At 41.3% G+C, this 21,157-nt stretch overlaps 1 protein-coding gene across 3 annotated transcripts in view; it reads left to right on the forward strand.

The window, feature by feature from the left end:
* The first annotated feature begins 329 nt into the window (after nt 1-329).
* Nucleotides 330-21,157, forward strand: part of TOP2B (DNA topoisomerase II beta) — a 66,954-nt gene continuing 46,126 nt past the window's right edge. For all 3 annotated transcript variants that reach the window (XM_079921496.1, XM_079921498.1, XM_079921497.1), the window contains exon 1: nt 330-953. In XM_079921496.1, coding sequence (XP_079777622.1) covers nt 882-953 — 72 coding nt within the window. In that variant the 5' untranslated portion in view covers nt 330-881. The remainder of the gene's footprint in view (nt 954-21,157) is intronic.

Here is a 21,157-nt window from a genome sequence, read left to right on the forward strand (position 1 = left end):
AGCGCGGTCGGAGGATTAAATTCGACCCAAGGCCAAGTCGACCTTTTCCCTTTGCCGCCCTCAAATGACCCTTGACTGCAGCCCCTGCTCTGCCTTCAAACGGAAAACCCTCAGACACACACGCAAACAAAAAACCCCAAGTCTTCCCTTCGGTTGCTACCCGCAATGACGATTCCCGCTCGGGTCCCGCCCCTCCGGGGGCTTGGGAATTTGGGATTGGCCGATAGGTTGGCCGACGGGGCGCCGATTGGGCGCCGCCGCGTGAGTGACAGCGGGGCGGCCGCTGCTCCCGCCCGCCCTCCCCCGGCCACCCCAGCCCTCCCCGGGGTGCGAGTGTGTGCGGTGTTATGCCGGACAGGAGGGAGGCGACCGCGGCCGCGGCGGCTCCGCTTATTGTCCCTCTCGGCGAGTGGATGTGAAGAAGTCGGGCTGTGGCGCGGCCGACACAAGCGGCTTAGGCGCCGGCGGCGGCGACCCTGCTTCCGCTCCCCGAGGGCGGCCTCCGCGGAGCCTGAGGAAGGACAGGGAGCCGCCGCGTCCCCGCCGCGTTCGGACGCCCGCGCTCGGGGCCTCGGCCGGCCCGGCGGGGAGGAAGCAGCGCCACCGCCCACCGCCGGCCTCCGCGCTTCCTGCTCCGGCGCCGCCTCCTCGGCGGCCGCGCAGGCCCGGGCGCCGCGGCCGCGCGCCTCGAGTTTGAGGGCGGCGGGCGGCGAGGCCTCCTCGGCGGGCTCGGCCGGGCGTCCGCCCCGGGGTCGGCGATGGGGCACGGGGGGCGGCGCCGCTAGAAGAGCGGCGGGCGCGCGGTCGGTGCGGAGCGGCGGGGCCGGGCGGCCCGCGGGAGGCGGAGCGGCGGCCTCGGGCCGGGAGCGGAGGAGCGCGCCATGGCCAAGGCGGGCGGCGGCGGCGGCGGCAGCGGCGCGGGAGCTGGCGGCCTCGGGGCGCTGACTTGGGTGGTGAGTGGGGGCGGCGGGGCGGGGGTCTGGGCCGGGGCATTGTTCCCGGGCGGCCGTGGAGGGCTCCGCCCGGTGGATCCTGCTGGGGGTGGGGGAGGACAGGGGGAAATCCGGGCCCCCAGAGGCGCGCCCCGTCGGGGCGCCTGCCGGCGGAACCCCGCGCCCGCCCCTTTTCTTTCTTCTCCGCCTCGGCGGGGGCTTGGGCTGCGGGCGCGCAGCGTGCACTTGAAACTTTGGGGGGCAGACCGTGAGCAGGACTGGGGGCCCCCACGCTTCATTTTCTTTGCTGTTGCGCAAGCTTTGTAGGGCGGTGGGGCAGGAGATGGTGGGGATAGCAGGGGTGCGTGTGTGACCGTGTGGGTCAGCGGTTGCTCCAAATGTGTCTTAAGAGAAGCTGGGAGAGAGGTGCGGGCCCGTGTGCGTGTGCTGTAAGTGCCACCATGTGTGACGCTGTCGCGTCTCAGGGAAGAATGGATTTGGTGAGGGATGTGACTGCAGCCGTGTGCACTTCAGTGCCGAGGGTCTCGTTCTGTTGGAAGCGCGCTCGGGATGGCTCTTTCACAGCAGTGAAACCCTGTAGCTCGTACGTCTGTCACAGGGGGATTATTAAAAGCGCTTACCTGCGTCAGCTTCGCAGGCGAAACGGGCGGGGGGCTGCGTGGACAGTGTCGCCGAGGTGACCCAAGTGATTTGTCCTGGAGTCAGAGCATTTCGGCGCTCGGTTCCTGCTGCTGGCAAGTAGTAGAGGAGGGAAGACCTAGAGAGATCCGATTCCCACGGCAGATCGATAATTCACCCGCATTTCACTGGCTCAGCAGAGAGTTCAGACCAGGGTCACTTCCTACACACGCACACACACACAGCAGGGTCATTTCTCTCACACACACACACACACACACACACACACACACACTGGCTCAGCAGAGAGTTCAGACCAGGGTCACTTCCTACACACACATACAGACACATACACAGCAGGGTTACTTCACACACGCACACACACACACACACAGCAGGGTCACTTCACACACACATACACAGCAGGGTCATTTCACACACACAGCAGGGTCACTTCTCACACACACACACACACACACACACACACGGCTCAGCCAACTGACTAGGCATCCAGGAGAAAAATAAAAAGCCTTACATTTTCCCAGGGGACTTTGGCTGCACCCTCCCTTTTCCAAAACACCCAAGGAGACTTTCCTATGGGCATTTTTATTAAGTTCTTCATTTTCTCTTTGTTTGGGTGAGGTTTAGGCGAGTTGTACCGCTAACAGGAAAATATTTTGACCATTTATGTTTGCATGCCAAGATGCTTTGCAGACTAACTTGCCAGACTGTCATTGTTGGACTGTCCGAATTTTGTGTATTACTTCAATAATGTAGTAAGTATGAACAGACTAGAGCCAGGAGAGAGAAAACGTCAGATAAATAAGTTAGCCGTTCATGTAAACATGGTGGGGGGGCGGCGGGGAGGAGGGGGAGGTTTGCATAAATGCAAAAGAAGGCCTTTACCCTCGTTACTAAAATCAAACAACTTCGGAAAATGGAGTTAGCCAGATGGTTCTCATTCACTGTTTGGAAGTGTTTGAGACCTCATCAGTGTTCCTCTGAGGACCTCTGATTCTCTGTAATGGTAAATATTTTGCTCCAAGATTGAATTGGTTAGTTTTAACATTTAAAAGCAATATTTTTGTTTACTGTTCCTTAACTTTGTAGATAATGAAATGACCACTTTTTCTTTCAATCTCAATAGGAAATTTTCCTTTCATTTACAGAAGAAATTTCGTGAAACTTAGAGGGTGTCATTCAATATCAGAAAAATTCATTTCAAACTAAAATTGACTTACTGATTCAGTATTTTCTCACTGTAAACCTATATGGGAAATATAGTAAAATAAGAAATAAAAATCACTTAATCTTTTATTTTTAAATTATATCCTCTTGAATTAGAAATTTATTAAAAAGATAATCACTCCCTAAGTCTACTTTAAGATTTGCTGCTTGCTTTAAATTTGTCAGGTTATATGAGCATCTTTATGTCCATAATATACACCACTGACCATAGACCATAGTTTAATTTTATGCGGGGGGGCAATATAGGGAGGTGGTTATGAGCATGGACTTTGGTATCATTGATGTAGGTTCTGATCCTGCCTGACATGTAATCACTGGGACTTTGCACAAAGGGACCTAATCTTTCTAAGCCTATTTCTTCATCTGTAAGATAAGGTTGCATTGATAATTAAATGAGTAATATACATTGCTGGGCTTAATAAATGTTTGTCTTTATCGGTGAAATTCAAGAAATACACACTGAGAAGAAAGTTGCTTTTACGTAAAATATCTTTGAGCCAGAGTGAAAGCAGATTATTCCTTTGCAAGAGTTCAGGAGTTTGTTGCGGAGGTCATCTATTTCTGAAGAGGGTTAATTTTGCCTGCTTTATTGAAACATGTCATATTACTACTAGTTTGTGGGTAACAGGAAGAAATAAAAATTGAATCAGTCCCTGCTATCGTTCTTCTTTTTAGGGGGTGGGGGTGGGGGTGGGTAACACCATGTGTTGCTGGTAGCAACTTGTGTTGGGATGTGTGCTACAGGGTAGTGTTAACATTGTCACTGCACAGAAGTTTACATTTCTGAAACCACAAAGCAAAGTGGTTTAAGATTATTAACTTCTCCTTAATAATAGTGCATTGGGTTTGTGTTTGATTCGCAATATCTTAACAAGATACTTTAAAAAATTAAAAAGTGAGGGCTTCCCTGGTGGCGCAGTGGTTGGGGGTCCGCCTGCCGTTGCAGGGGGCACGGGTTCGTGCCCCGGTCCGGGAAGATCCCACATGCCCGTGAGCCATGGCCGCTGGGCCTGCGCGTCCGGAGCCTGTGCTCCGCAACGGGAGAGACCACAGCAGTGAAAGGCCCGCGTACCGCAAAAAAAAAAAAAAAAAAAAAAGTGAAAAATATAAGTACTATAGTAAAACTAGTTTGAGTTAAAATTGACAACAGCTATGAAAGCTTCTCTGAAGCAAGCAGAATTTCTTGAACTAACTTTTAGTTTGTAAAGCTTTTCTTAAAAAATGTTTATTTATATATATTTATTTATTTTGGCCGAGCCGGGTCTTCGTTGCGTCGTGTGGGATCTAGTTCCCTGACCAGTGATCTTTCCCAGCACCCCCCGCCGCACTGGGAACGCGGAGTCTTACCCACTGGACCACCGGGGAAGTCCCTGGTTTGTAAAGCTTTGATTTGTAGACCCTAATAATCTGTTTCATCCAGTCAGTGTTTTATCATGTTTAAGTGGTTGCAAAAAACAAATTTCGTTTTATTAGAATACAGTTAATCACTATGTGAATATTGATCTTTTCCCAGTACTACTCTAATTTAGTAGATTAAGGAAAAAAACCCACTGTAATGGAAAGTATTAAGCCTATAAAATTATGGTGGCCAGAATGGTATAAAGACATTCCCTCTATCATCAAGCTTCAGCAGTTACAGCTCAAGGTCACCCACCTTTCCCCTCTCATTATCTTGAAGCAAAGCAAATTCACTTTATCTGTAGATGTTTCAGTATTCACCTCTAAACTGTAAGTTTCTTAAATATAAAACTATTAACATAGGAGTTTTTTAAAAGTAAAATTCAATGAAATATAAAGCATACTTTGTTTTGACTGTGAATATTTCTAATTTAGGAAATGTGACTATATTTAAATATTATTTAAAGATTTATATTAAAAACTTTGTTATAGTGGCTTATTATTGCAAGTCTAAACTCCTCAACCAGACTTTCAAGCCACTTCTTTTATAAACTATGTGCCAATTGAAATTTATTCCATATCATCCTAATAGTTAGATTTACCTCTTCACTTGTCCCCTGGGCATCATGTTTGTTTTTGTCACTTTGCATGCTTATCTTTCAACAGAAATGCCTGTCTCTTTACCAGTCTAAATCTTAATTACTCTTAAAGGCTAGCTCAGGGTCTCACCAAACGTTTATCTTCCAGTTTATACTCATCTTTTTCTGTCACCCTTGTGGATCATAAAACATAAATATCTTTCCTTTTAATTAACTTTTATGTTTTATACTTTTGTTTTAACAATTAGATTATCAACTCCTGGAGTCAGAGACCATGTATCCTTTATAGTTTTTATCAAAGAGCTGGATACATAATCCAACCTCAGTTATTGTTAACCAGTTAGATAATTGACATACTAACTTCCTCAAAAGTCTTCTGTCATTCTTAGGACAAGTGGTTACATAACAATGTTCTTTAGATACATTCTCAAGTAACTAATTGCAGTTACAATGAGAACAATTTTTAGAAACTCCTAACTTTTCTGAATAGAAGTGGGTGTGTCCATCAGTAGTTTCAGATATGTTTAATACTTGGGTGATAGCAACAGTTGCATTTTACTAAGTACGTTAAAAAAATTATAAGCCTCTTTTGTATTTTTAAAAATCTTAATACAAATAGGACTCAGTTTTAAAGAAGAGGTGAGATCGGTATAATTATTCCCATTTGCAGAGAAGGAAACGGGTTTACAGATTCGGTAACAAACTGTTAATCATGTGACTAAGGCAAAGGTGGGATTTAAACCAGTCCTATGTTCCTAACCATCATTTACACATTCCCCTGGCTTAAAGACAGTAACAACCAAAACAATTTGTCTTTTATTCCGTGATATCTTTCCACTAACCTTTCTTTTACTTTCACACAAAAAGCTACGGAGTACACGTCCCTTTCAGGGTGTATGTATTTTGAATAATGTAAGTGTGATGCCTTTTAAGAGTATGGGCCAAAAAATCACATCACCTGGTTTCGTAACTCAGCTTCTTCAATACTAGCTTTGTTAGCTTACATTCTTCAGACCTCAGTTTCCTTGCTGTAGAAAGGGAGTCATTAGTAATGGTGTCTACTTCATGGAGCTTTTATGAGGAATGAGAGTACTTATATAATTCCCATAGTGCTTTGCCCATGGTAAGCTCTTAGATGAGTGTACACACACACACACACACGTCTTCCCCCTCTTCGTTTTTAAAAAATCAAGGGATCAGTATTTTCACTTATTTTTTTAATTTTATTTAATTAATTTATTTATGGCTGTGTTGGGTCTTTGTTTCTGTGCGAGGGCTTTCTCTAGTTGCGGCGAGCGGGGGCCACTCATTGGCAGGCAGACTCTCAACCACTGTGCCACCAGGGAAGCCCCGCTCACTTCTTTTGTCTGAGAAGATTTTCTTATATTGCAAAATGATCACCACAATAAGTCTAGTTAACATTCATCACCATACGTAGTTACATATTTTTTTCCTTGTGACAAAAACTTTAAAAATCAACTCTTAACAACTTTCAGATAGACAACACGGTATTATTAACTATAGTCACCTTACTGTACATTACGTCCCCAGGAACTTGTTTTATAACTGGAAGTTTGTACCTTTGACCACCTTCACCTATCTCCCTGCTCCCCCCAACTTTGGCAATCACTAATTTGTTCTCTGTATCTATGAGTTCGGTTTTTTTGTTTTGTTTTGTTTTGTTTTAGATTACACATATAAGTAAGATCATACAGTATTTTTGTCTTTCTCTCTCTGACATATTTCACTAAAATTATGCCCTTTAGATCTACCCATGTTGTCCCAAATGTCAAGATTTCATTCTTTTTTATGGGTGAATAATATTCCATTGTATATAAACACCACATTTTCTTTATCCGTTCATCCAATGATGGACATTTATGTTGCTTCCTTGTCTCAGCTGTTGTAAACAGTGCTGCAGTGAACATGGGGATACATATATCTTTTCAAATTAGTGTTTTCATTTTCTTTGTATAAATACCCAGGAGTGGAGTTGCTGTATCATATGGTAATTCTATTTTAAATTTTTTTGTGAGACTTTCATACTGTTTTAAATAGTGACTGCACCAATTTATTTATTTATTTTAAGGAAAAAACTTTTAACCAGCTTTATTGAGATACAATTTACATACCATAAAATTCTCCCGTTTATAACATACATACAAGTCAGTTTTTTTTTAATTTTTAAATTAAATTTTATTTATTTTTTTATACAGCAGGTTCTTATTAGTCATCAGTTTTATACACATCAGTGTATACATGTCAATCCCAATCGCCCAGTTCATCACACCACCCCCCCGACCCCCCCCCGCGGCTTTCCCCCCTTCGTGTCCATACGTTTGTTCTCTACATCTGGACTGCACCAATTTACAGTCCCACCAACGTGTACAAGGGTTCCTTTTCTCCACATTCTGCCAATACTTGTTATTTCGATAATAACCATTCTAACAGGTGTTAGGTGATATTTCATTTTGGTTTTGATTTGCATTTCCCTGAGATTAATGATGGTGAGCACCTTTTCATATACCTGTTGGCCATCTGTATGTCTTCTTTGGAAAAATGTCAATTTAGATCCTCTGCCCATTTTTTTTTAATGAATTGGTGTTTTTTTGGGGTTTTTTTTTGTGTGTGTGTGTGTTTTGTTGTTGTTTTGTTTTTTTTGCTATTGACTTGTATGAGTTCTTTATGTATTTTGGATATTACCCCTTATTAGGTATATGATTTACAAGTATTTTCTCCCATTTGCTAGGTTGCCTTTTAATTTTGTTGATGGTTTCCTTTGCTGTGCAGAACTTTTTAGTTTGCTGTAGTCCCACTTGTTTATTTTTGCTTTTGGGATCAAGTTAAAAAAAAAAAAATCATCGCAAAGACTGATGTCAAGGCATGTACTACTTATGTTTTCTTCTAGGAGTTTTACGGTTTCAGTTCTTACTTCAAGTCTTTAATCATTTTGAGTTAATTTTTGTGTATGGTGTAAGATAGGGGTCCAGTTTCATTCTGTTGCATGTGGCTGTCTAGTTTTCTCAACACCACTTATTGAAGAGATTGTCATTTTCCCCTTGTATATTCTTGCATCCTTTGTCATAAAGTAATTGACCATATACGCATGGGTTTCTTTCTGTGCTCTCTGTTCTGTTCCATTGATCCATGTGTCTTCTTTAAATGACGTTCACCGTTTTGATTACTATATTACTTTGTAATATAGTTTGTTTGTTTGTTTTGGCAATGCCATGCGGCATGTGGGATCTTAGTTCCCCTGCATTGGGAGAATGGAGTCTTAACCACTGGACCGCCAGGGAAGTCCCTGTAATATAGTTTTAAATTATGCCTCCAGCTTTGTTCATCTTTCTCAAGACTGCTTTGGCAATTCAGGGTCTTTTTTGGTTCCATATAAATTTTAAGATTGTTCTATTTCTGTGAAAAATGTTGTTGGAATTTTGATAGGGATTGCATTGAATCTGCAGATTGCTTTGGGAAGTACGGACATTTTAGCAATATTCTTTTAATTCATGCACATAGAATTTTTTTCCATTTACTTTTGTCTTCAATTTCTTTAATCAATGTCTTATGGTTTTCAGTATACAGTTCCTTTACCTCCTTGGTTAAATTTATTCCTAGGTGGGGACTTCCCTGGTGGTCCAGTGGTTAAGACTCCATGCTCCTACTGCAGGGGGGCATGTGTTCCATCCCTGGTCTGGGAACTACCATGCTGCACCGTGTGGCCAAAAAAAAAAAAAGTATTCCTAGGTATTTTAATTTTTATTGTTTTTGTTTTAATTGTAAGTAGGATTTTCTTAGTTTCTCTTTTTGATAGTTCATTGTTAGTTTACAGAAACATAACAGATTTTTGTATATTGATTTTGTATCCTGCAACTTTACTAAATTTGTTTATTCTAATAGTTTTACGGTGGAGTCTTTAGGGTTTTCTCTACATAATATCATTTCCTCTGCAATTAGTGACAATTTTACTTCTTTCTTTCTGATTTGGATGCTTTTTAGAGAAAGTATATTTTTTATTTTCACTATGGACATTTAAGCATTTCTTATGATATTAAGTATCCCTCATCTTCTACCTCTCTCCTTGTCCCTTGGTTTGGGAGGGCATTTCTGGAAGTACATTAATGCTGGGTAGATAACATGGCCCTCTCCGTGGTTATATGGGTGAAACGTGGCTGAAATGAATATCAAAGCATGGCAGCCTTGAGGGAGAAAAGAAGAGGAGATATTATAAAAGGGTAATGTGGAGTCTGAGACAGTCTTTATAGAAGATAGGAAAAGAGGCTTGTTGCTAAGCTTTTGCTGGTCCCACTTTTGTTGGCTTGGTGATGGTGAGATTTCTGTGCTTGTTGTGTGGATGAGTGGCTCAGTTCCTTTTTTGCACCAACTGGCAAACCATCTCCTTTCCCCTCTTTGGCAGCAATTCATTCTTCCACAGAAAAACAAACTATGGGCGATTGTCTCAAATTGCTGTGTATCAGGTGACCACTCTGTGAACGGAAGAATCTTTCTTTTTACAGAATGATCTTGGTACATACTCTTAGTGAAATTAGGAGTTTGTTTTATTGGAATGTTTTTTTTTCCTTTTCTGATAGTTGAAGTATTCTTGATAAAGTTTGAGTCTTTGATAAATATTAAATCTATATTCTTTTATTAGAAGTTAGCAGTATTGCAAAGTGCTATAAAATAGATTAATATTTTCAAATAGATTTAACGTATTATTTTGACATTTTTGTTATAATTTAAGAATTCTCAATAAAGCATTTTTTAACATGGCAGCCAGCTTTTGAACTTTAGAAAAAGTCAGTTATGGCATCATCATATGTATAAATCACAAATGATAGAATTAAAATTTTTTTAGATACCTGGAGGATATTTATCTTAATATGGGTTTATTTTGCATTTTCATTGCCTTTAGTTTTATGTGGGGATGAAAATGTGCCCTGAGTGCTTAGATTCCAGTATAAATGGGTGCTGGCGTTATTACTATAAATAGTTTGGTGCTTTGTCCGCACAAAGACAATAAAATAAAATAAATTACAAATAAACTTAACTCATAAGATTTCAATTCTATCAGACCTTAATGAAAATTTATTCTGAATGCTCTTTGTAGTTGATTATTTTCAATGGCATACTGTTAATTTTTATTCAATGTGGAATACTTAGTGCAATTACTATAGTACAAGATACCGTATTACTATGAAAATACAAGATAAGAAAAGGTTAAATCTTTTTTTTATCAGAAGACCCCTTGTTTTCATCGTTGAAAATGAGCATAATTCTGTTAGCCTATAAGTATCAAATGTATATCACTCTCCTTTTCAGCTGTGGGCTTGAGAGTGCTTTTATAAACGTGTAGATATGAGTTTGCTGGACTGTTTTTATAGAAGCTAATTTCTTGATCTCTTTTCTGAATATTATCAGCAACACCGATTGAACTGAATTTCTACTCAGAGTGACTTTCTTTTCAAGAGCTAGAGATAGTGGTAATAATAGCTGCAGTGAAGGTGATCAGTGAATTTTTCTCATTTAGTTTCTCTGTTCTCAGGCCAAGGATGTTTGTATTCACACCTGTTTGTTCTAGGGATGGAGCCATCCCATTGAAGCGGGGGGAGTTGCCCTCCCTCCCTTACCTTCAGATTTTGAGTTTTAGTGGCCTGGACAGTATTCAGGGGGACACTTTCTGCTAATAAACAGGAGCTGCAAGAGACCATTAATCCAGGCTTCTGTCAGAAAAGCTGACAGACCTCTCAGGGGAGACCCTTCTGTGTTTGCTGCCCCGAGTCAGTGCGCGGTGCAGGCTGCCCCTAGTTGAGAGTAGGAACGTGCACTCCCTGCCTTCTACGCTGCCAGGACTGCCGGCTTGTTTTGGTTTCACTGAACCTTTTTGCCTAGATTCTAGTGAGAAAGTTGGGACTGCAGAAGTAATAAGTAGGTACAAACAGTGTCTCTAAAAAAAGAAACCTTCAGTTTTATTCTAGCTTATGTTCTCATATACATGGATTAATAAGCTTTTAAAATAGTTTAATATATGTTCATTGTAGAAAGTTAGAAAACGTCTATCAGAAAAGAACATGAAAAATATTTCTACTTCTCACAATTTTTATTTATATTCTGTTGGGTAAACAGCATTTCATATTTTTTCCTAGGTGTGTATGTATCGTGTGTAATTTTTTTCTGATGAAAATGCGCTCATATTTTTTAATATCCTTTTGTAACTTTATTCACTAAACAGTATAATTTTAATAACCTACTAATTTAAAAATACTTGATTATATATAATTTTATATAAAAGTTATAGTAAGGGAAGTTTCTAATTAACACACCTATTTTTTTGTATAGGTAATTAAAAATATTTACTCAATTAAATATCCAGGTTTAAAGGTTTATATGAAGTTTTGGAAATTATTTAATATCATCATGGAGAGTTGATTTGAAATATCGACAGATCATCTGTTTTATTATGGTATTCTATAAACAGTGCATAGTCCTTAAGCTTTTCATTACTTTAAATAGAATGGTACCTTTTTTCCTTTCCTCAACACCTGTCATGTGACATGTAGGAAGAAATATTTTGGCATAAAATGTTTTAAGTATATTGTCACACTTATTTTTTAAGTATTTACGTATTATTATATTCCTGGAAAAGATTACAAATAGTAATCTAACAAAGCCGACTACGTATTACATAGTCTTTGATTTTTGAGACATTATTCTAGCAAGAATGACAACTTTTTGAACTGGATAAGGATCTGGCAGGTGCAAACCAAACATTCCCTATTCTCATGTACCGATTTGGGAGGAAGAGATGACGATTTGGGAGGAAGAGATGGCGATTTGGGAGGAAGAGATGGCGACTGGTTGTAAGGGGATGTGGAAAAAGTTATAAATCCTCGAAAAAGGAGTGAGGTGAGGCTCTACCCTGTTTTCCATACCAGTGTGCCAGTTTAGCTCAGTGTTAACTCTCAGGGCTAAATGCAGAAGTCTCTGTTGGAGTCTAATCTTAAAAATGTTTTCTTTGTGGTGGGCTTTGCTTTGGAGGAGTAGCCTGGGATAGGAAAGCCTTTACTCGCATTGTTACTATAAGTTCCTGAGGTTTATGCCAGAATTGCAAAGTTCTAAATTAATGGTGAGAGGTTACTGTTATCCACCTTTGAATGCATAGCATTTATCATCCTTAAGCACTTCCTTAAAGAATGAGATCTTGGTCATTATGATGGTTGTTCTAACTATTTTGAGGACCCGTTTAAAAAAATCAGTTATGTTTTTATTATTAGATTTGTTTCTATAAATTATCTCATCTCGAAAAGCAAGGGACATGATTAGAAATTTGGAGACTATCTGGCATTTTAAAAATAACAGTTCATTTTTCTGGCCAGCAGGTTCGTCATGTAATTAGCTTGACAGAAATAGAATATGAAGACTTTATGAAACAGAATTTTCTTATGTCCAAAGCTATTTTTAATTGACTGAGCAGTGTTAATGGGTAACCTTATAAATGAAAGAATGTATAAGAAAATCTCTTTAATTTTATGTAAAATTTATGACATTGGAAGATTGTAATTGATGTTTGAATTTCCATAGGTTTTATCTGTTAAAATTCTTGTCTTGCGCTAGACTACTCAGAAGTTATGTATTTTGATTTTTTAAACATACATTTGACATGTTTTTGAAAACAATAACTTTAAAGATGATGGTATGGCTATGCCTAGGTCTTGAAGTGGTATGTTGCTTGTTCAAATGCACAAAATCTCTCTGCCCCCCATTGTTTGTCTTCTGATTGTTTCATTTCTCCTAAAATTCAAATACCTATGAAAATATCTTGCTGTGTCTTATATTTGAGTTATTTTGGGGCTCTGAAAAAACGGCCATCATAATAACTTTCTCTTAGTGGGATGTCTTAGTTGTCAGCATTAGGGAATCCCAGAAGGAGAGAGATGTGTTCTCTGTTGCTATTAAGAAGACAGGGAAGTCTGCAGACACTGGGAATTTTTGTTTGGGATCCTTATCTCTGTAGGAGTTAGAATTAGGATCACAACTTCTGCTTCCTTGGAATTAGCAGAGAAACTGGAATTATAGGGTGCCTCAGAAATGGGGCATTAGTGCTGGTATGTAAGGAATTATTGGCATGGCCTACAAAAGTGTGAAGTTTGAGATGTCATAAAACCATGCTTGGTATTCTCAGACCTGTCAGTATATGCTAACTACATAGGTTACTATTCTGTGCAGGTTATTTTTGCCCACTCTTTACTATAGTCTTCAGTAGCTTAATGGCAAAGGCTTACATTGGGAAGTTTTGGGGAGCCCTGCAACCAGCCAGGTTCAGTCGTTGTCAACCTATAACCTGATAAGAATTCACATTCCTTGGAAAGTTTTGAAGACTACAAAAATTAACCTGATATCTTACAGAATTGCCAAATATTTCTTTTTTTTCATAGCAAATATTTATTTCCATTATGAGATCTACAGAGACATAATATTGTTAAAATGAGAAGAGTTTTTGAACCGTATACACTTTTTTTTTTTTTTACCATCTTTATTGGAGTATAAGTGCTTTACAATGGTGTGTTAGTTTCTGCTTTATAACCAAGTGAATCAGCTATACATAAACGTATATCGCCATATCTCTTCCCTCTTGCATCTCCCTACCTCACACCCTCCCTGTCCCACCCCTCTAGGTGGTCACAAAGCACCAAGCTGAACTCCCTGTGCTATACAGCTGCTTCCTACTAGCTATCTGTTTTTCATTTGGTAGTGTATATATGTACATGCCACTCTCTCACTTTGTCCCAGCTAACCCGTCCCCCTCCCTGTGTCCTCAAGTCCATTCTCTAGTAGGTCTGCATCTTTATTCCTGTTCTGCCCCTAGGTTCTTCATGACCTTTTTTTTTTTTTAGATTCCATATATATGTGTTAGCATACGGTATTTGTCTCTCTCTTTCTGACTTAGTTCACTCTGTATGACAGACTCTAGGTCTATCCACCTCATTACAAATAGCTCAATTTCATTTCTTTTTATGGCTGAGTAATATTCCATTGTATATATGTGCCACAGCTTCTTTATCCATTCATCTGTCGATGGACACTTAGGTTGCTTCCATGTCCTGGCTATTGTAAATAGAGCTGCAATGAACATTGTGGTACATGACTGTTTTTGAATTATGGTTTTCTCAGGGTATATGCCCAGTAGTGGGATTGCTGGGTTGTATGGTAGCTCTATTTTTAGTTTTTTAAGGAACATCCATACTGTTCTCCATAGTGGCTGTATCCATTTACATTCCCACCAACAGTGCAAGAGGGTTACCTTTGCTCCACACCCTTTCCAGCATTTATTGTTTGTAGATTTTTTTTTTTTTTTTTTTTTTGCGGTACACAGGCCTCTCACTGTTGTGGCCTCTCCTGTTGCGGAGCACAGGCTCCGGACGTGCAGGCTCAGCGGCCATGGCTCACGGGCCTAGCTGCTCTGTGGCATGTGGGATCCTCCCGGACCGGGGCACGAACCCGTGTCCCCTGCATCGGCAGGCGGACTCTCAACCGCTGCGCCACCAGGGAGCCCTGTTTGTAGATTTTTTGATGATGGCCATTCTGACTGGTGTGAGGTGATATCTCATTGTAGTTTTGATTTGCATTTCTCTAATGATTAATGATGTTGAGCATTCTTTCATGTGTTTGTTGGCAATCTGTATGTCTTCTTTGGTGAAATGTCTATTTAGGTCTTCTGCCTATTTTTGGATTGGGTTGCTTGATTTTTTTGATATTGAGCTGCATGAGCTGCTTGTAAATTTTGGAGATTAATCCTTTGTCAGTTGCTTCATTTGCAAATATTTTCTCCCATTCTGAGGGTTGTCTTTTGGTCTTGTTTATGGTTTCCTTTGCTGTGCAAAAGCTTTTAAGTGTCATTAGGTCCCATTTGTTTATTTTTGTTTTTATTTCCATTTCTCTAGGAGCTGGGTCAAAAAGGAGCTTGCTGTGATTTATGTCATAGTGTTGTGCCTATGTTTTCCTCTAAGAGGTTTATAGTGTCTGGCCTTACATTTAGCTTTTTAATCCATTTTGAGTATATTTTTGTGTATGGTGTTAGGGAGTGTTCTAATTTCATTCTTTTCCATGTACCTGTCCAGTTTTCCCAGCACCACTTATTGAAGAGGCTGCCTTTTCTCCATTGTATATTCTTGTCTCCTTTATCAAAGATAAGGTGACCATATGTGTGTAGGTTTATCTCTGGGCCTTCGCTCCTGTTCCATTGAACTATATTTCTGTTTTTTGTGCCACTACCATACTGTCTTGATTACTGTAGCTGTGTAGTATAGTCTGAAGTCCGGGAGCCTGATTCCTCCAGCTCCGTTTCTCTTTCTCAAGATCGCTTTGGCTATTTGGCATCTTTTGTGTTTCCATACAAATTGTGAAATTTTTTGTTCTAGTTCTGTGAAAAATGCCAGTGATAGTTTGATAGGGATTGCATTGAATCCATCTGTTGGTATTATCTTTAATTTCTTTCATCAGTGTCTTATAGTTTTCTGCATACAGGTCTTTTGTCTCCTTAGGTAGGTTTATTCCTAGGTGTTTTATTCTTGTTTTTGTAATGGTAAATGGGAGTGTTTCCTTAATTTCACTTTCAGAGTTTTCATCATTAGTATATAGGAGTGCAAGAGATTTCTGTGCATTAATTTTGTATCCTGCTACTTTACCAAATTCTTTTATTAGCACTAGAAGTTTTCTGGTAGCATCTTTAGGATTCTCTATGTATAGTATCATGTCATCTGCAAGCAGTGACAGCTTTACTTCTTGTTTTCTGATTTGGATTCCTTTTATTTCTTTTTCTTCTCTGATTGCTGTGGCTAAAACTTCCAAAACAATGTTGAATAATAGTGGTGAGAGTGGGCAGCCTTGTCTTGTTCCTGATATTAGTGGAAATGGTTTTAGTTTTTCACCTTTGAGAACGATGTTGGCTGTGGGTTTGTCATAGATGGCCTTTATTATGTTGAGGTAAGTTCCCTCTATGCCTGCTTTCTTGAGGGTGTTTATCATAAATCTGTGTTGAAAGCTTTTTCTGCATCTATTGAGATGTTCATATGGTTTTTTGTTTGTTTTTTGCGGTACGCGGGCCTCACTGCTGTGGCCTCTTCCGTTGCAGAGCACAGGCTCCGGATGCGCAGGCCCAGCGGCCACGGCCCATGGGCCCAGCTGCTCTGCGGCATATGGGATCCTCCTGGACCGGGGCACGAACCCGCGTCCCCCGCCTCGGCAGGCGTACTCTCAACCACTGTGCCACCAGGGCAGCCTGTTCATATGGTTTTTATTCTTCAATTTGTTAATATGGTGTATCATATTGATTGATTTGTATATATTGAAGAATCCTTACATTCCTGGGATAAACCCCACTTGATCATGGTGTATGATCCTTTTAATGTGCTGTTGGATTCTGTTTGCTGGTATTTTGTTGAGGATTTTTGCATCTATGTTCATCAGTGATATTGGCCTGTAGATTTTTTTTTTTTTTTTTTTTGCGGTATGCGGGCCTCTCACTGTTGTGGCCTCTCCCATTGTGGAGCACAGGCTCTGGACAAGCAGGCTCAGCGGCCATGGCTCACGGGCCCAGCCGCTCCGCGGCTTGTGGGATCTTCCCAGACCGTGGCACGAACCCGCATCCCCTGCATTGGCAGGTGGCCTCTCAACCACTGCGCCACCAGGGAAGCCCTGTAGTTTTCTTTCTTTGTGACATCTTTGTCTGCTTTTGGTATCAGGGTGATGGTGGCCTCGTAGAATGAGTTTGGGAGTGTTCTTCCCTCTGCTACTATATTTTGGAAGAGTTTGAGAAGGATAGGTGTTAATTCTTCTCTAAATGTTTGATAGAATTTGCCTGTGGAGCCATCTGGTCCTGGGCTTTTGTTTGCCAGAAGATTTTTAATCACAGTTTCAGTTTCATTGCTTGTGCTTGGTCTGTTTATGTTTTCTATTTCTTCCTGGTTCAGTCTCAGAAGGTTGTGCTTTTCTAAGAATTTGTCCATTTCTTCCAGGTTGTCCATTTTATTGGCATAGAGTTGCTTGTAGTAATCTCTCACAATCTTTTTTATTTCTGCAGTGTCAGTTGTTACTTCTCCTTTTTCATTTCTGATTCTGTTGATTTGAGTCTTCTCCCTTTTTTTCTTGATGAGTCTGGCTAATGGTTTATCAATTTTGTTTATATTCTCAAAGAACCAGCTTTTAGTTTTATTGATCTTTGCTTTTGTTTCCTTCATTTCTTTTTCATTTATTTCTGATCTGATCTTTATGATTTCTTTCCTTCTGCTAATTTCGGGAGTTTTTTTGTTCTTCTTTCTCTGCTCGCTTTAGGTGTAAGGTTAGGTTGTTTATTTGAGATGTCTCTTGTTTCTTAAGGTAGGATTGTATTGCTATAAACTTCCCTCTTAGAACTGCTTTTGCTGCATCCCATAGGTTTTGGGTCATTGTGTTTTCATTGTCATTGGTTTCTAGGTAGTTTTTTAATTTCCTCTTTGATTTCCTCAGTGATCTCTTGGTTATTAAGTAGTGTATTGTTTAGCCTCCATGTGTTTCTATGTTTTACAGATTTTTTCCTGTAATTGATATCTAGTCTTATAGCATTGTGGTTAGAAAAGATACTTGATATGATTTCAGTTTTCTTAAATTTACCAAGGTTGATTTGTGACCCAAGGTATGATATATCCTGGCGAATGTTCCTTGAGCACTTGAGAAGAAAGTGTATTCTGTTGTTTTTGGATGGAAAGTCCTATAAATATCAGTTAAGTCTATCTTGTTTAATGTATCATTTACAGCTTCTGTTTCCTTATTTATTTTCATTTTGGATGATCTCATCTGTCCATTGGTGAAAGTGGGGTGTTAAAGTCCCCTACTATGATTGTGTTACGGTTGATTTTCCCTTTTATGGCTGTTAGCATTTGCCTTATGTATTGAGGTGCTCCTTTGTTGGGTGCGTAAGTATCTACAATTGTTATATCTTCTTGGATTGATCCCTTGATCATCATGTAGTGTCCTTCTTTGTCTCTTGTGATAGTGTTTGTTTTAAAGACTATTTTGTCTGATATGAGAATTGCTACTCCAGCTTTCTTTTGATTTCCGTTTGCACGGAATATCTTTTTCCATCCCTCACTTTCAGTCTGTATGTGTCCCTAGGTCTGAAGTGGGTCTCTTGTAGACAGCATGTAAATGGGCCTTGTTTTTGTATCCATTCAGCCAGTCTATGTCTTTTTCTTGGAGCACTTAATCCATTTACTTTTAAGGTAATTTTCAATATGTTCCTATTACGATTTTCTTAATTGTTTTGGGTTTTTTATTGTAGGTCTTTTCCTTCTCTTGTGTTTCCTGCCTAGAGAAGTTCCTTTAGCATTTGTTGTAGAGTTGGTTTGGTGGTGCTGAATTCTCTTAGCTTTTGCTTGTCTGTAAAGCTTTTAATTTCTCCGTCGAACCTGAATGAGATCCTTGCTGGGTAGAATGATCTTGGTTGAAGGTTTTTCCCTTTCATCACTTTAAATATGTCCTGCCACTCGCTTCAGGCTTGCAGTTTCTGCTGAAAGATCAGCTTTTTTTTTTTTTTTTTTTTGGCGGTACGCAGGCCTCTCACTGCTGTGGCCTCTCCCTTTGCGGAGCCCAGGCTCCGGACGCGCAGGCCCAGCAGCCATGGCCCACGGGCGCAGCTGCTCCGCAGCATGTGGGATCCTCCCGGACCGGGGCACGAACCCGTGTCCCCTGCATTGGCAGGTGGACTCTCAACCACTGCGCCACCAGGGAAGCCCTGAAAGATCAGCTTTTAACCTTATCGGGATTCCCTTGTTTGTCAGTTGTTTTTTTTCCCTTGCTGCTTTTAATGTTTTTTCTTTGTATTTAATTTCTGGTAGTTTAATTAATATGTGTCTTGGCATGTTTCTCCTTGGATTTATCCTGTATGGGACTCTCTGCGTTTCCAGGAATTGAGTAACTATTTCTTTTCCCATATTAGGGTAGTTTTCAACTGTAACGTCTTCAAATATTTTCTCAGTCCCTTTCTTTTTCTCTTCTTCTTCTGGGATCACTATAATTCGAATGTTGGTGCGTTGAATGTTGTCCCAGAGGTCTCCGAGACTGTCCTTAATTCTTTTCATTCATTTTTTCTTTATTCTGCTCTGCAGTAGTTATTTCCACTATTTTATCTTCCAGGTCACTTATCTGTTCTTCTCCCTCAGTTATTCTGCTATTGATTCCTTCTAGAGAATTTTAAATTTCATTTATTGTGTTGTTCATCATTGTTTGTTTGCTCTTTTGTTCTTCTAAGTCCTTGTTAAATGTTTCTTGTATTTTCTCCCTTCTATTTCCAAGATTTTGGATCATCTTCACTATTATTCTGAATTCTTTTTCAGGTAGACTGCCTATTTCCTCTTCACTTGTTTGGTCTGGTGGGTTTTTACCTTGCTCCTTCAACTGCTGTGTGTTTCTCTTCTCATTTTGCTTAACTTACTGTGTTTGGGGTCTCCTTTTCGTAGGCTACAGGTTAGTAGTTCCCATTGTTTTCTGTGTCTGCCCTTAGTGTTTTAAGTTTGGTTCAGTGGGTTGTGTAGGCTTCCTGGTGGAGGGGACTAGTACCTGTGTTCTGGTGGATGAGGCTGGATCTTGTCTTTCTGGTGGGCAGGTCCATGTCCAGTGGTGTGTTTGCAGTGTCTGTGACCTTATGATTTTAGGCAGCCTCTCTGCTAATGGGTGGTGTTGTGTTCCTGTCTTGCTAGTTGTTTGGCATAGGGTGTCCAGCATCATAGGTTGCTGGTCATTGAGTGGAGCTGGGTCTTGGCTTTGAGATAGAGATCTCAGGGAGATTTTCGCCATTTGATATTACGTGGAGCTGGGAGGTCTCTGGTGGACCAATGTCCTGAACTCGGCTCTCCTACCTCAGAGACAGAGGCCTGACACCTGGCCAGAGCACCCAGACCCTGTCATCCACACAACTCAGAATAAAAGGGAGAAAAAAGGAAAGAAAAAAATAGTTATTAAAATAAAATATAATTATGAAAAATTAAAAAGTTAAAAAGTAAAAAAAAAAGAAAGAAGAGAGCAACCAAACCAAAAAACAAATTCACCAATGATAACAAATACTTAAAACTATACTAAAAAAAACAAAAACAAAAAACCCGACAGAACCGTAGCACAAATGGTAAAAGCAAAGCTTATACAGACAAAATCACACACAGAAGCATACACGTGCACACTCACAAGAAGAGAAGAAGAAAATAAATATATGTATTGTTGCTCCCAAAGTCCACCACCCCAATTTGGGATGATTCGTTGTCTATTTAGGTATTCCACAGATGCAGGGTAGATCAAGTTGATTGTGGAGATTTAATGCACTGCTTCTGAGGCTACTGGGAGAAATTTCCCTTTCTCTTCTTTGCACAGCTCCCGGGGTTCAGCTTTGGATTTGGCCCCGCCTCTGCATGCAGGTCACCTGAGGGTGGTCTGTTCTTTGCCCAGACAGGACGGGGTTAAAGGAGCAGCTAATTCGGGGGCTCTGGCTCATTCAGGCCGCGGGGAGGGAGGGGTGCGGATGGGGGGTGAGCCTGTGGCCTCAGAGGCCGTTGTGATGTTGCACCAGCCTGAGATGCGCCGTGCGTTCTCCCGGGGAAGTTGTCCCTGGATCCCGGGACCCTGGCAGTGCTGGGCTGCCTAGGCTCCCAGGAGGGGAGGTGTGGATAGTGAGTGACCTGTGCTCGCACACAGGCTTCTTGGTGGCGGCAGTAGCAGCCTTAGCGTCCCATGCCCATCTCTGGGGTCCGCGCTTAATAGCCGTGGCTCGCGCCCGTCTCTGGAACTCGTTTAGGCAGTGCTCGGAATCCCCTCTCCTCGCGCACCCCAGAACAATGGTCTCTTGCCTCTTTGGCAGCTCCAGACCTTTTCCCAGACTCCCTCCCGCCTAGCTGTGGCACACTAGCCCCGTTCAGGCTGTGTTCACGCCGCCATCCCCAGTCCTCTCCCTGGGATCCCACTGAAGCCCGAGCCTCAGCTCCCAGCCCCGCCCGCCCCAGCGGGTGAGCAGATAAGCCTCTCGGGCTGGTGAGTGCCGGTCGGCATCTGTCCCCTGTGCGGGAATCTCTCCACTTTGCCCCCCGCAGCCCTGTGGCTGTGCTCTCCTCAGTGGCTTCGAAGCTCCCCCTGCACCACCCGCAGTCTCCACCCGCGAAGGGTCTTCTAGTGTGTGGAAACCTTTCCTCCTTCACGGCTCCCTCCCACTGGTGCAGCTCCCGTCCCTATTCTTTTGTTTCTGTTTATTCTTTTTTCTTTTGCCCTACCCAGGTACGTGGGGACTTTCTTGCCTTTTGGGAGGTCTGAGGTCTTCTGCCAGCA

The sequence above is a fragment of the Stenella coeruleoalba genome, assembly GCF_951394435.1.
Source record: "Stenella coeruleoalba genome assembly, chromosome: 5".
Classification (NCBI taxonomy): Eukaryota; Metazoa; Chordata; class Mammalia; order Artiodactyla; family Delphinidae; genus Stenella; species Stenella coeruleoalba.